The sequence below is a fragment of the Protomyces lactucae-debilis genome (genome assembly GCF_002105105.1).
Source record: "Protomyces lactucae-debilis strain 12-1054 chromosome Unknown BCR37scaffold_18, whole genome shotgun sequence".
In the NCBI taxonomy this organism is placed as follows: domain Eukaryota; kingdom Fungi; phylum Ascomycota; class Taphrinomycetes; order Taphrinales; family Protomycetaceae; genus Protomyces; species Protomyces lactucae-debilis.
The window spans coordinates 58,975-71,272 of NW_024468010.1; the positions used below are offsets into that span (position 1 = coordinate 58,975).

The 12,298-nt window shown below is 50.2% G+C and overlaps 6 protein-coding genes across 6 annotated transcripts; all 6 read right to left on the reverse strand.

The window, feature by feature from the left end:
- Positions 1–11: 11 nt before the first annotated feature.
- Positions 12–4,782, reverse strand: BCR37DRAFT_112367 (uncharacterized protein). The gene is made up of 2 exons (XM_040865935.1): positions 2,653–4,782; positions 12–2,613 (listed from the first exon to the last, which is right to left on the reverse strand). The coding sequence occupies exons 1-2, from the start codon at positions 4,616–4,618 to the stop codon at positions 125–127; spliced, it is 4,455 nt and encodes a 1,484-aa protein (XP_040723243.1). The 5' UTR covers positions 4,619–4,782; the 3' UTR covers positions 12–124.
- A 58-nt stretch (positions 4,783–4,840) lies between these two features.
- Positions 4,841–6,118, reverse strand: BCR37DRAFT_114097 (Serine/threonine-protein kinase rio2). The gene has a single exon (XM_040865943.1). The coding sequence runs from the start codon at positions 6,011–6,013 to the stop codon at positions 4,904–4,906; it is 1,110 nt and encodes a 369-aa protein (XP_040723244.1). The 5' UTR covers positions 6,014–6,118; the 3' UTR covers positions 4,841–4,903.
- A 1-nt stretch (position 6,119) lies between these two features.
- On the reverse strand, positions 6,120–7,366 carry BCR37DRAFT_113929 (uncharacterized protein). The gene is made up of 2 exons (XM_040865939.1): positions 7,251–7,366; positions 6,120–7,203 (listed from the first exon to the last, which is right to left on the reverse strand). The coding sequence occupies exons 1-2, from the start codon at positions 7,273–7,275 to the stop codon at positions 6,248–6,250; spliced, it is 981 nt and encodes a 326-aa protein (XP_040723245.1). The 5' UTR covers positions 7,276–7,366; the 3' UTR covers positions 6,120–6,247.
- A 91-nt stretch (positions 7,367–7,457) lies between these two features.
- On the reverse strand, positions 7,458–9,260 carry BCR37DRAFT_350543 (uncharacterized protein; the record flags this gene model as incomplete). The annotated part of the gene is made up of 2 exons (XM_040868013.1): positions 7,458–8,664; positions 8,764–9,260. The coding sequence occupies 2 exons, from the start codon at positions 9,258–9,260 to the stop codon at positions 7,458–7,460; spliced, it is 1,704 nt and encodes a 567-aa protein (XP_040723246.1).
- A 97-nt stretch (positions 9,261–9,357) lies between these two features.
- On the reverse strand, positions 9,358–10,317 carry BCR37DRAFT_114011 (Inositolphosphorylceramide synthase subunit Kei1-domain-containing protein). Its single transcript, XM_040865942.1, has 2 exons — positions 10,237–10,317; positions 9,358–10,199 (listed from the first exon to the last, which is right to left on the reverse strand). Exons 1-2 carry the CDS (start codon positions 10,264–10,266, stop codon positions 9,456–9,458), a joined length of 774 nt encoding a protein of 257 aa, XP_040723247.1. The 5' UTR covers positions 10,267–10,317; the 3' UTR covers positions 9,358–9,455.
- Positions 10,318–10,427: 110 nt separating this feature from the next.
- On the reverse strand, positions 10,428–11,726 carry BCR37DRAFT_388874 (ubiquitin 3 binding protein But2 C-terminal domain-containing protein; the record flags this gene model as incomplete). The annotated part of the gene is made up of 1 exon (XM_040870673.1): positions 10,428–11,726. The coding sequence occupies one exon, from the start codon at positions 11,724–11,726 to the stop codon at positions 10,428–10,430; it is 1,299 nt and encodes a 432-aa protein (XP_040723248.1).
- Between the last annotated feature and the right edge of the window lie 572 nt (positions 11,727–12,298).

Genomic DNA, 12,298 nt, shown 5'->3' on the forward strand with positions numbered 1-12,298 from the left:
AAAGCCTCTACAAAAGAGCCCAGAAGCACAGCGCAATCAGCAGAATTTTAAAGGCTCGTGCTACTTTATGCTGGATTCTATAAATGCTTGAAATGTCATGATATGCTTTGATGGCGGATCGCAATCACTCATCTGCCTCATCTGCGCTACTCTCGCCAAGCTTTTCGATGTCCATTGGATCAGCTGCCGCAAGTTTTTTGGCCAACGTCTTCTCTGCACAATCACACACTTGCTTCATCCACTGGTTGTCTCTTAGCAATGTCAACGCTTCGTTCGCTAGTGCCAACTTTGCCATTGCCAGAGATTGCTCGACGATCTGAAGGAGTTGCTTGCCATGAATCAGCAATGTCAGCTTACTCTTCTGCTCAGTATGCTGGCCTCGCACGGCAATGTGTGCGTTCAGGGCTGTTTCGTCCTTGTCGACATCTCTATGCAACTCGGCAGCATTGCAAGGATACTTCTGGAAATACTCCGACAGCAATGTCATGGCTGGCTTTGGTGCCTTGATGGAAGCTGCAGCGTCCAGATCCAGTGTTGGCAAGAGAACATTGTGCAAAATCCTGTTAATTGGCTCATTGCGAAATCCACAATCGACAAAGATGGCTCCAATGACTGATTCAATCATGTCACTCATGAACTTTGGCGCAACTATTGAGGCGATATCGTCTTCTGCCTTTGTGCCATTCTTTTGCTTTCGCTGCCTCTGAAACCGTGCTCGGGTCGCATATTCGGCAAGTGCAAGCAGAACGCCTCCATTGAATTGCTTCAGATACTTTTGCAAGCCAATCACTTCACACACCTCGCCAAGTGTCTTATTGCAGACAATGTATGACTTCAGATTGGACAGCTGATCGGGACCGTAAGACGGGTAACGGTCATAGACGAGCGAAGCCGCTTCAATATCGAGCACAGCATCGCCAAGCAACTCAAGCCGTTCATAAGATGGTACAGGATCATCAGCGTCAATGTGGCAAGACCCATGTCGCAAGGCTTGCTCAAGCAAGCCATTATTGGCAAACTGATAGCCGAATATGCTCGTCACTTGCTGCTCGCCGTCCACTGTTCGAGCGCGCTGCAAAAATGGTGGCGGCGAAGCGCTGTACAATGCTCGTGCTGCTTCCCAAGAGTTGATGCCAAACATTTCAATACCCATTGCCACAGCTGCTTGGAGGCCCAAATCGAACCCACCCGACTTGAAGGCAGCACCCAGAATAGATTCAACCACATCAGCCACTTGTTTGAATCCCAAGCGATGCGTCGTCTCGACAGGCGAAAGCACTTGTGGTTCCACAACCTTGTTTGTATATCGCCACTTGGGCCGCGACATGGGCACTGTGCGCATCACTGCTGGGAAGCCAAGTTTGATGCTCAACTTGCGTAGGTTTGTGTTAGAGATGATGGCCGTTCGGGCAGACGTCAGCAAGCCCTCTGGATGGTGTGGGAATTTGAGATAGACGGCAACCGTAGCAATTTGTTTCAGGAAGGCATCACCAAGAAATTCAAGACGTTCATAGTCATGACCGTGATTTGCCTGTCGTGCTGTGATGGCTGTTGCTAGCAAGTCAAGACGGATCGACGTACCCAATTGCTTGTTGACTTCGTCTGCCAATAGCAGGGTCTCAAGTCGAAGCGTCAGACTTGGCAGCAAACGACCCATCAACACAACAGAGGCCTTCATATTGACCAATTTGCAGAATTGTGGCAAAAAGTAAACATCCCGTTTGCGTATCTTTTTTCCCGTCGACTCCATCTCGTCAGCACTGCGTTTCCGAGAGGCAGGTGGAGCGAGGTAGTTGAAGCCTTTGTACAATCTGCGAGCATGAATCACTTTTTGGCCCTCAACAATTTGCTGGTCTGGCTCGATGGTAGTGTAGAATTCTCGCAAAGTCGTATCGGGGGCACTCGCGTCGAAGCGAGCATCGTGCTCTGGTATCTTGGAGTCTGCCGTCATGGACGCATCGAATCCGCAAAACTGGTAATCTGCATTGTGGAGGACTTCTCGAACAAGAGCGTCGTGAAGATTGTATCGAGACAAGGCTGGATTGAGCTGCTCACTCCGGTCAATAGCACAGTGTTCCATGTCCTGCCATGAGATAGCAGCCTCTGCCTCGAGTGTGCCAGTACCAGTATCAAGGCCAATGAACCAGGGATAATCTCCTGGATCGTCTGCTATAAAGTGCTTGTGGATAGAGAAACGTAGCAGTCGCCTCGTAAACTGAATCATGACTGCGAGACGCTCAGAAGTCGATGTGATTGATCCTTCCAGTATGAGTACCTGCATTCTGAATGCTCTTCCTTCATGTGAGAATTCAACTAGAGGAAGCTGTGGCATAGGTGCGTCCTTTGTGATGAAGAGCAAAGGTGCATAGTGACCATCTGCTCGATCTGTCGTAACTCGAGCGACAAAGAAGCGTTCTGCCACTCTTGGCTGCCATAGTCGTGGTTTGCGTATAGGCCATTGATCACGAGAGCGAAAGAGGAGTGCTTCGTCATTTGTATCCACTTCTTCATTTACTTCTGGCTTGAACGGATTGTAGTATTCATCAACGAGCTTCCGTTGGACAAGTGCAGCAACAGCCGCATGCGCTGCACTAGACTTCGCGCTTCTTCTGCCTGATTATTAGCTTTGTCTGTACCTCAGACGACACGTACTCTTTCGAACAAGACCTGTTACAGGTGGAATGCCACAAATGGCAGGCAATGTGCAAGATCCTTGCCATTGAATACCACTCCCTGAGACTTTATACGTGGGTGCCATGATGACAAAGTCATTCGTGCCAAGTGAGTTGCAGAAAGCACTGACGACGTTGAGCGCTGCAAACTCAGGTAATGGATTTGCTTGTCCTTCGAAGTGATGTGCCACCAAAGATGCATCATCTTCCTGATCATCCAAGTTTCCCATCTCGACGTCAACGCCACTAACTACACGGTCCTCTGGCAGTTGTGAGCATACTTCTCTGATGCGAGCTTCAGCCACTTTGACGTCCAACAATGCTTGCTCAGCCTTCGGTGCATTGTTTTCGAGAAACATGATGAATCGACTGCCAGGGTGTCGAGCCCGGCCACGCGATTGAATGTACTGTGCGACATTGGAAAAGGCATCAAACCGTATGACATAGTTGCAGGCAGGTATGTCAATGCCTTCTTCTGCAACGCTTGTAGCAAAGAGTAAGTTGAAGTCACCGCGTCGGAATGAATCCACGACGAAGACCTGTCGACGAATCAGCATCGATACGCCCGCATCGTCGGCGCCACCTTGCCCAATAAAAATGGAAGGCTTGATGTTAGGATGCATCTTGTCTTTGACGATTTCAGCGACAAGACTGAGTAGCAAATAAGCCGTCACGCGTCGCTCGCAGAACAGCAAGACGACTGGAATAGGTTCGCCACGTTTCTCAGCGCCGCTGTAGATTTCATTGAGCAATTCCAACATCAGCGATACCTTGGGCGACAAGACAGGGTCTTGAATCACCTCGTCCTCTCGCTGATCAACAATCTTGGTCGCATCAAGCAGCATGTCTTTCGTTTCTTGAAGATTTTCTCCCTCCCGTTCCTTGTATATCGATTTAGCTTCCGACTTGTCTGTTGCATCTTGGACAAGCATCTTCCAGCATCGCTCACGAGCCCAAGGCCCTAATTCAGTCGTGACGTATTCTGCACTAGCAACCAACTTTTTGAAGCTCTTGTTGAATGATGCGCCCTTGCGCAGGCTGTATGTATCCACCTCCATTCCAAAGTCCTCGGGCACCATGGTATCGTATCGTAGAATGATTTCCTCAGGTCTCACAACCAAACTTGACAGACTCGAGCTGAGGCTGGGCGTACAGACACGCGCATCCATGGTTGCTTCAAGCTTCTCAATCACTGTGAGGGGCGTCTTGCGTGATGATACTGGACTTGCCGTCATGCCGAAAATTCGCGGCCTGTCATCATGTTTTGCTTCGTGGTAGACACGTAGGATGAGAGCGAATGGATGATTTGAAGCGGCATGATGACACTCGTCAAAGATGAGCAACGAGATCTCTGACATACTGATGAAGCCACGCGCTAGACACGTCACGAGAATCTGAGCAGTCATGACAATAGCATGATGTTTGTCGTAGATGTCGATCCATTGAGTCTTGGAGTAGTTATCAACGCCGAGTGCACCGTAGAGGAAACCAATTTCGCCTGGACAGGAAGATTGGAGGAACTCTGATTGTTGCATAGCAAGTGCAACCTTGTCTACGAGGAAGAAGGCCAGTTTTCGGGGTCGATGAGGTACAGTTGGATCGTTTGGCTCTCGCTGCCGCAGTAGTTCTCTAGCGTGGAGCTCTCGGGCTGCCAACTCGCCGAGGATATGCTCCTTCAGCAACATTGCTGCGATAAACGTCTTGCCACTACCTGTATCCAAAACAGCGATTGTATTCTGCTCCTGAGCTCGTTTGAACAATTCAATTTGAAAATCTCGAGGCGACAGATGCTTGGGAGGCGGCCGCTCTCGTGTTGCTTCTTGTAGAGCATTGCGAGGGTTCTGGAGCAAGTTTCGACGCTGCTTGGCGATATCGCGGACCTGGCCATAGCGTGCATGTTCCAGTGTCTGAGACTGGGTTTGGCTGATGGCCGAATGCTTCTTCATGGTGCAGGCAGCACGTCAAGCGGGGCGAGCTGACCGCCTAGGCCTTGACGGCGAGGTTCAAGCCTGACAGCAGCGGTGCGAGGAGCAGATTCAGTGTAGAATAAAGCAGCAAAATGAAGGAGCAGGGAGCTCGCGTGCCTATGGCCGCTAAAAGGAGGGAGGTGTAGTCGTTGGAAGGATAAATTTATAGGGAGACATGAAGATTGAATAAAATAGTTCTATTCAGGAGACAAAACCTTTAGATAGACTATAGAATGCTTGTATAGGCTGATACGGATATGAGTTTCATAGGTCATTGAGACCTCCCGATGGCTCTTCTTCTCCGTCTGATTCTTCGCCCGATTCGGCACCATCACTAGCTTCAGTATCGCTGTTCCCTGCAGCAACATCCCCTTCCTCATCTCTTGTCCCACGACTGTCCTCAATCGCCCTCTCCAGATCCTTCAGTTCACGCTTCGATAGCTTGATGCTACCAGATGCATGCACATCTTGATCCAGCGTTCCCTTGCGCACAATATCCTTGAGTTGCGGCGGCCGCTTTTCGCTAGTGTAGTTGAGTTTGCGCTTGAAGTAGGTGATGACACACTGTACATCTCTATCAAAGTACCGTTGAGCATCTTCGTGATCAATCGAGACCATCTGTGGAAAGTCAATCAGCATGGGCTTACCAGACTCATAGACTAGGATGTTGAACTCATTGAAGTCACCATGAATCAAGCCCGCTTCTGCGAGCTGGACAACAAGGGCCATAATGTCGTCGTAGAGCTTTTCTGGGTCCAATACAACTTCAATCATGCGTAGTGGGAATGCATCAATGAATTCCATAACAACGCAATGTCTCGCTTGATCAATTGGTTGTGGCACTGGGAAACCATGCTCATGTAGAATCTTCATGAACGCATACTCCTTGACTGCAGAGAGCCTTGAAATGTAAAGCCAACTCGCTGATTTGCGTTGTTTGAGGTAGTCTCTGTTATTCTTGATGGATCTGAAACTGGTCCTACCAAGTCGATGCAGCTTGAGAATCATCTGCTTGCCTTGCTCATCTGCAACGACATAGACATCCGACTCTTTACCAACACCAATCTGGTTACCAACCGAATAAACACTCGTTCGATTCGCAAATGCCTTGAGTGCGAGGTAATCAGCGCCTTGTCCAGTCAACCTGTATCCATCATAACTCATATTCTTCATCTTTGCAATCAATTTGTTTTTAGCAAGATTTGAGATACACCGTGCAACAGGACCACCTGATCCGCCGCGTAGTTTAGCGATTGATGCAATGAGAGGTGTAGGGACGACTTCGTGGTTTTTAGAGCCAAGCTCAACAGCTGTCAAGACCCGGAAATCGTCTGGCGTCAGGTAGCGCATGGAGGCTGTATTGAGATTGACCATCTCTACTGTGTTTCAAGTCAGGCCCTGCTTGTATAGATGGATGCGATCGTGTCGGCTTTTGTGGACTTCTTGGTGAAAGTTCAAAATTTATTTTCGAGTCGTCGCAGGACAAGAGCAAGAGACGAGAGACAATAGACAGGATGCAGGGAAGGATGGAGGATAAAGGGACGGAGAAGGAAGGCACTCGCTATAGCAACTAATCAGGGTCATGTATGTATTCGTAGAAGCGGGCCTTCAGCACGCAGCCTGGCAAGCACGGAAGACATCCAAATCATGAATGTACCGCTCAAGCGACAACTGGCTGCGCGTCATCTTGTGGTCTCTAGCATACAGATGCGTCGCCCAGTCTACTTCCTGATCCATCTGTTCGCTCTCAACAAATCGTGGTCGTTCATGGAGAGCACCGAGAGACGCACCCTTGCCATCCATCAAATCGTCCAGGAACAGCTCGACTGATTCTCTATCGCGTCCAGGGAAGACCACCTCCATCGTCGAATCATTGTCCACAAGCTTGTATGGAAATGAACCAAATTGCATCAAGCGGTACACATTGCGTCGCAACTTGGCAAGATGTTTCGGTGCAGCAAGGACAGCTTCATCAACAGCGCTGATGAGTGCAGCATTCAAGACGCCTGTAGAAGGAGCGAGGATCTTGGGAGTGAGCGGGATTGTCAAGACGGTGGTGAGATGCTCTGACGCTTTAAGTCCAGCAACAACACGCCCGCCTCGCAGTTCACGCCCATCAGGCGCCGTGAAGAATGGGTTGTTGAGGACACCAGCGCGGAGCCCCAGTGAAATTGACTCGAAAACCTCTCGTACAACCTGCGCATGGTTGATGCTGCTTGATGCGAATCCACGGCGATACCCATGTGCGCGCAATGTACCACCCATCGTAGACCTTGTTGCGCTCTGTCCAAAGATAGTCTTGACCTGTGCAACTGTTGCAGAAGTTGACCGGCCGGCATGATGATGGCGGGTGGGTCCAGCAAATTGCGTGTAATGCCTACGCGCGTCTTGCGCCTGTTTATCTCGCACACGATCGTGTAGTGTGCCTTGCGATCGGCGCGGCAGAGGAACTCGTTCACGCTGGAGGACTTGCTTGCCTGGTCGTAGGAAAGCGGCGACTTCTTGCTCAGTTTGTTCAATTTGGCGTTTGACGGCCTGCGCTAGTTTGCGCGCTGCTTCTCGCCCTAGATGTGCATGTCAGTGAGATGCACAGGATGAAGTGATTGCTTACAAGGCGCCAGGTTCATAGGCGGCATTTTGGGGATGTAGATGTGGTGGATTGGGAGTCGGTGTGTTGTGTGGAGGAGGCGACCTGCCGCTGAAGTAAGCAAGGACGAGCAACAATCAGCAGCAAAGGTGCTGTCACTGTTGTGCAGTGCAAAAGGCCTCTATCTGATGCTGGAGTCGGGGAAATGCTAGTAGCTATGCCAATATAAGCTCATATCAAATGCCCCTTCATAGGCAGCACAAGTCCCTGGCGGTCGTCAATTTCAACCCGGTGCAGCTTATCATCGAATAGATATTCCACCGTCAGCGTCTTCTTCTCGCCAAGATCAGGATCCCAGAACCCAATCAGACCAGACTTACGGACCTTTTCTGGCAGCACCAGTTGGTTGTCATTGATTTGTGCCGCCAATGCAATCGTCACATCAACTTTATGCGCTTTCGAGCCATACTGCGCGTCCGTAATCACCAAGCCATGAGCTTGCCGCGCAGCATCCTGTTTCCTCTCAATAGCCTCGCGCATCAATGCAACTGCCTCACTAGCAGCTTGCTCCCGAGCAGCCAACTGATCCTGCATCCGTGTCTTCCTCAATGCCAAACGCCTCTTCCGATTGCGCTCACGCTGTGGCATGACATGCAAGAACTCAAATGCAACTAAGCCCAGCACAGGCAGCACGACACCATACAACATGCTGTCCGTTTCGAAACCCTCGCCAATCCAAAGGGGTAATGAAAATCTTTGTCCGAGTCTTGCAAACGTCAATTTGACGACAAGTGTTTGGGCATTGCCAGTGACAACAGCACCAAGTCTTGCATGCTCAGTGATTTTACGACTCGCACCAACGTTGATGGCAAGACCACCTGTTGTGAGACTGCCGCCTGCTTTGCACCGAATCCCAGGACCATCGAAATGCGTGCTATAATCACCAGCAAGTCCAGTTACTTGCAAACCGGTAATCAACTGCACGGTGAATCCAGAGGGGTCGCTTGGGATGGGATTGCGAGTCCAGCCAAGGACGTAAGACGCAGCACTACTGGTTTGTCCCCAATCCCATAATTTCCATGGACTGCCTGAGGAGAGTGTTGAGAACAGAACCCCGCGTGAAGTCATTTGTCGACCTGTCGTGAGCGCGAGACTCGGTGGTTGCAGCAGTGAAGCAGCCTCCAAGTCACAAGAGTAAAACAACTCTGCTGTTTGTTGATGGATCCATTTCGCTTTAAACTTGCGAGGTGCCAGCAGTGGTAGAGAGCATTCAATCGTTGTTTTGGGGGACAGTTGATGCCGCAGACCAGTAAGAACACCGAATTGTGCCTTCTTTCCCGCCATGGTTGCATGCGATGTTATAGTCAAGGCAGAGGCGTGCTCGACAGGTTTCGCAAGCTGTCCAGATTCAGCCTCATCTTCATAGTCTTCGCGTTCACTCAATCGCCATATCCGCGACAATGAAAAGGGGATGGAGGAGCTCCCTCGAATAGTCAGTCCTCGCATCCGTACATCCTGCCATCGTTCACTGAGTAACGCAGGTCGTGCTCGTTTCATAGGCATACCCAGTGCATTCATATAAGACTCGACCACCACGCGCTGACCGAACAGCGCTTTCGCATCGACAGTCAAACTTGTCTCGCTCTTTGCTTGCACCAATTGATCCAGCAGTTCCACTTTCGCCTGTTTTGCTTGAGCGAGATGGAATTGACGGAGCTCTTCAGGAGTCATGTTGCGTTGTCCAACTTCCATCTTGATACCTAGACCAGCATCCCCCAATGTATCATACAGCGCGCGTTGCTGCGGATCCGACAAGACATCGTAAGCACGTTGGATCTGCCTAAATTGATGCTCCGCAGCTTGACGTTGTTGAACATCGCCTCTATGCTTGTCTGGATGGAAGAGCCGCGAAAGGCGACGATGCGCTTCACGGATATCGGTTTCTGTGGCGGTATTGGAGATGTTCAGCAGCTCGTAGAGGGAGGGTTCGCTGTCTTGTGCATCAGGACTTGATTCATGGGCCTCCTCTGCCATGGCCTTCTATGGACCAGGCAGTCCTAGAGCCCTCTACCAATAAAGTACTGCAAGTCGGTCAAAGTCCAGCTTGTAAGTCGTCGTGGTCGTAGAACAATCTCACACAGTCACAATCGTAGAAAGACCTCATCAAAGTACAAATCAAGAAGATGTAAGACACTGAAGAGCATAGAAATGTACAAGACATGCATCGCCTCACTGCCGCGATGAAGGCCGCGACGTGAGTGGAATCCCATCATCTTCCCGGTTGGATGAGCGTGCTTTGGATAATCGCAAGTCATCCTTGCCGCCTCGCCAGTAGCCAGATGCTGTTAAGAGACGATAAAGCCTTCCCTGTATGCTCGCTTCATTGGGTTCTTCATACTGAATGACAAGGGTCCGCGCATAAGATAGTGCAACGAGCACAAAGTATGCCTTGACGAGCAGAATGAGTACAAGTGCAGCAATGGATGGGTACTGCTCTGGATGCAGCGCACCCTGCCCGACACCTGCCAATGACTCGCTAGGTGATGCAGTCACTGTACCCGGAATAGGCGTAGGTGCAACCACAACAGAAGCAACCGTATGGGATGGATGGGTGAAGCCAGCCGTATCATTCATCGCACCAACAAGTTTCGAAGTTGATCCTTGCTGTGAGATGACGAGGAACCATGAAGTGGCAAAAATTGCGGTGTACGCGATATTGATAGCGCTATCAAGGACGTAGGCGAAGGCAAAGAGCACAGTCGGCACAGCTTCCTGCCGCCGAACAGGTCCTAGCATCCAGAGAAAGAGGACCGTCATGATGATAGAGTAGAGATACATGCTGAGCTGCCATCCCGTGATGCTAGCGCCTGTGAGAAGGGCAAGCACGCCATAGATGCCAGAAGCCTTGTTGAAGACGGCGAATAAGCAGATAATTTCTGTGCCTGTTTTGAGGGAAACAAAGTGGAGAAAGGACTGGTATTAGCTTTGATTCGATATAGGAGGAGCATGCCTTTGGTTTCGGTACAAGCTGCCACATCATGCGGCAGAATGGAGCGTTGGATCGTGGTTGAGCCGTTGAATGCGAAATCTGTCGCGTCCAAAATTTGAAATTTCAAAATTTGAGATTCAGGGACAAGGCACAGGAGCTTCTCATCTTCATGTCTTCATTATGCTCTATCTATGCTAAAACTGGTAAGTAAGCTAGCATTGACCAAGTACCAGACCCATAGGAGGAGGATTGTAGTCCTCAAAGAACGACAGCGTTGACGAAGAACCAGCAGACACAGCTAGCTCGTACGACACACTCTTTCCAACAGGACAGGCAAACGTAGCAAATGTCGTATTCTGGCCAGGTGTCAGCGTAGCCGTGTACGTAGCCACCTGTACAGGCTTGTTGCTGTACGTCAAGCTGGCAGCATCTGTTGCGACAGAGGCAAGCTGGTATAATGTCACATCAATTGAATTGCCACCGGCTAAGGTGTAATCTGTCGTACCGCCCAGAGCCTGGATCTGTGCCTTTGTAGGGAACAAAAAGTTGATGGAGCAGGTACCAGCTTGCTGAAAATCGAATGTGAAGACGCTGGAACTGCCACCGCCAATCTGGGGAATATACAGCATACCAATCACATCATTAGGTCGGCTGCTGCTGACGCCAAGGATGGTGCGTGGGTAGGACTTGGAGCCAAGTGCGTTGGTAATATTGAAGCAAGCAGAAGGCGCAGGTGAAGCGACTGTGTGCAAGGTCGTCTGGGACGCAACTGCGGTCGAGACGATGGATGAAGCTGTGATGTTGACATGACCAGATGTCATGGCGCTGGTGACACTTTGCACGACAGTCTTTGATGCAGGAGTCGAAGTGCTGATGAGAGTCTGCACATTGGTCTGTGCTGCAGGGGTCACGGTGCTGGTAACCGTTGTACCAGGGATTGTGACAGTCTGCACGACAGTCGTTGCAGGGAGCGTCAGGGTCGATGCAACACAGCTAGCAGAAGCCGGTGGGCAAACTGGAACAAGAAGTTCGACAAGGATACAGCCAGTGACGGTAGATCGATCGACATCAACCGTGTACAGATTATAACCAGGAAGGGCACCCGTTGCGAGACATGCCAAAAAGGATGTTTTGCCATTAAAAGCCAGCATACCACTGCAGACGGAGAAACCCGTCGTCGATGCACCAACCGTGGCAGGGTTCTGGCACTGAAGTTGGCTCTGGTTTGAAATCTCGCAGGTACGGCCAGCATTGTCGGTGATGCAACCATTGGTCAGAGTGAAGCTTGAAAGAGCAATGCCAGTGCCTGTCAATGCACAACGGACCTGTCCATCGGCGATCTGAGAGACGGATGAGATGTTGATTGCGCGGACTTGTCCATCGTCAATTTGACCAATACCACATCCATTGACTTGAATGACAAAGGTGGAAGATTGCGTGGAGGAACAGTTCGACTGTGCTGAAGCCAAGGAAGCGGTAAGGCCCAGTGATGCAAAGCTTGAGAACTTCATCTTGCGTGAGGATACTGACACAGAAGCAGACTCGTCGTCTTTTATAGCTTGTGTAACCACGCACTTCGTAGAAGGCGTTGGTCCATGCATGATGATGCTCGGCACTCGATCGTTATAGAACAATAATAGCACCAGGAGCTTGGCAGTACGAGCATTGGGGCCACCATGACTGACGATCAAGCTGTTACTACCTTGTCGACCTGGGAACACAGGAAAATGCCTGCAGTCAAAGAACAGACGGTAGCCGAGATGACCTTGACTTTGCAGGCCAGAAATCTCCGAGCATCGTCGCCATCCATTGTCGACTAGATGAGTCGGCCCGACGACTATTCAGTTGTGCGTGACTCTCTTGCTCTCAGCTAAATCGAGCGTAAGATGTGCAAGCCCGATCATAGTGTATGCATTTCGGCTAGCAAAGACCAAGAATAGATCCCATACGAGAGTACGCGATAGACGTTCATATTGAAAATAACAGCAGCCAAGACTTTACATCACGAGTACAGCACATGAAACTAGCCATGACGGAGATTTGCAAATAGCCGAACGCACTTGGTGGTGTCAAGTTCCAACAC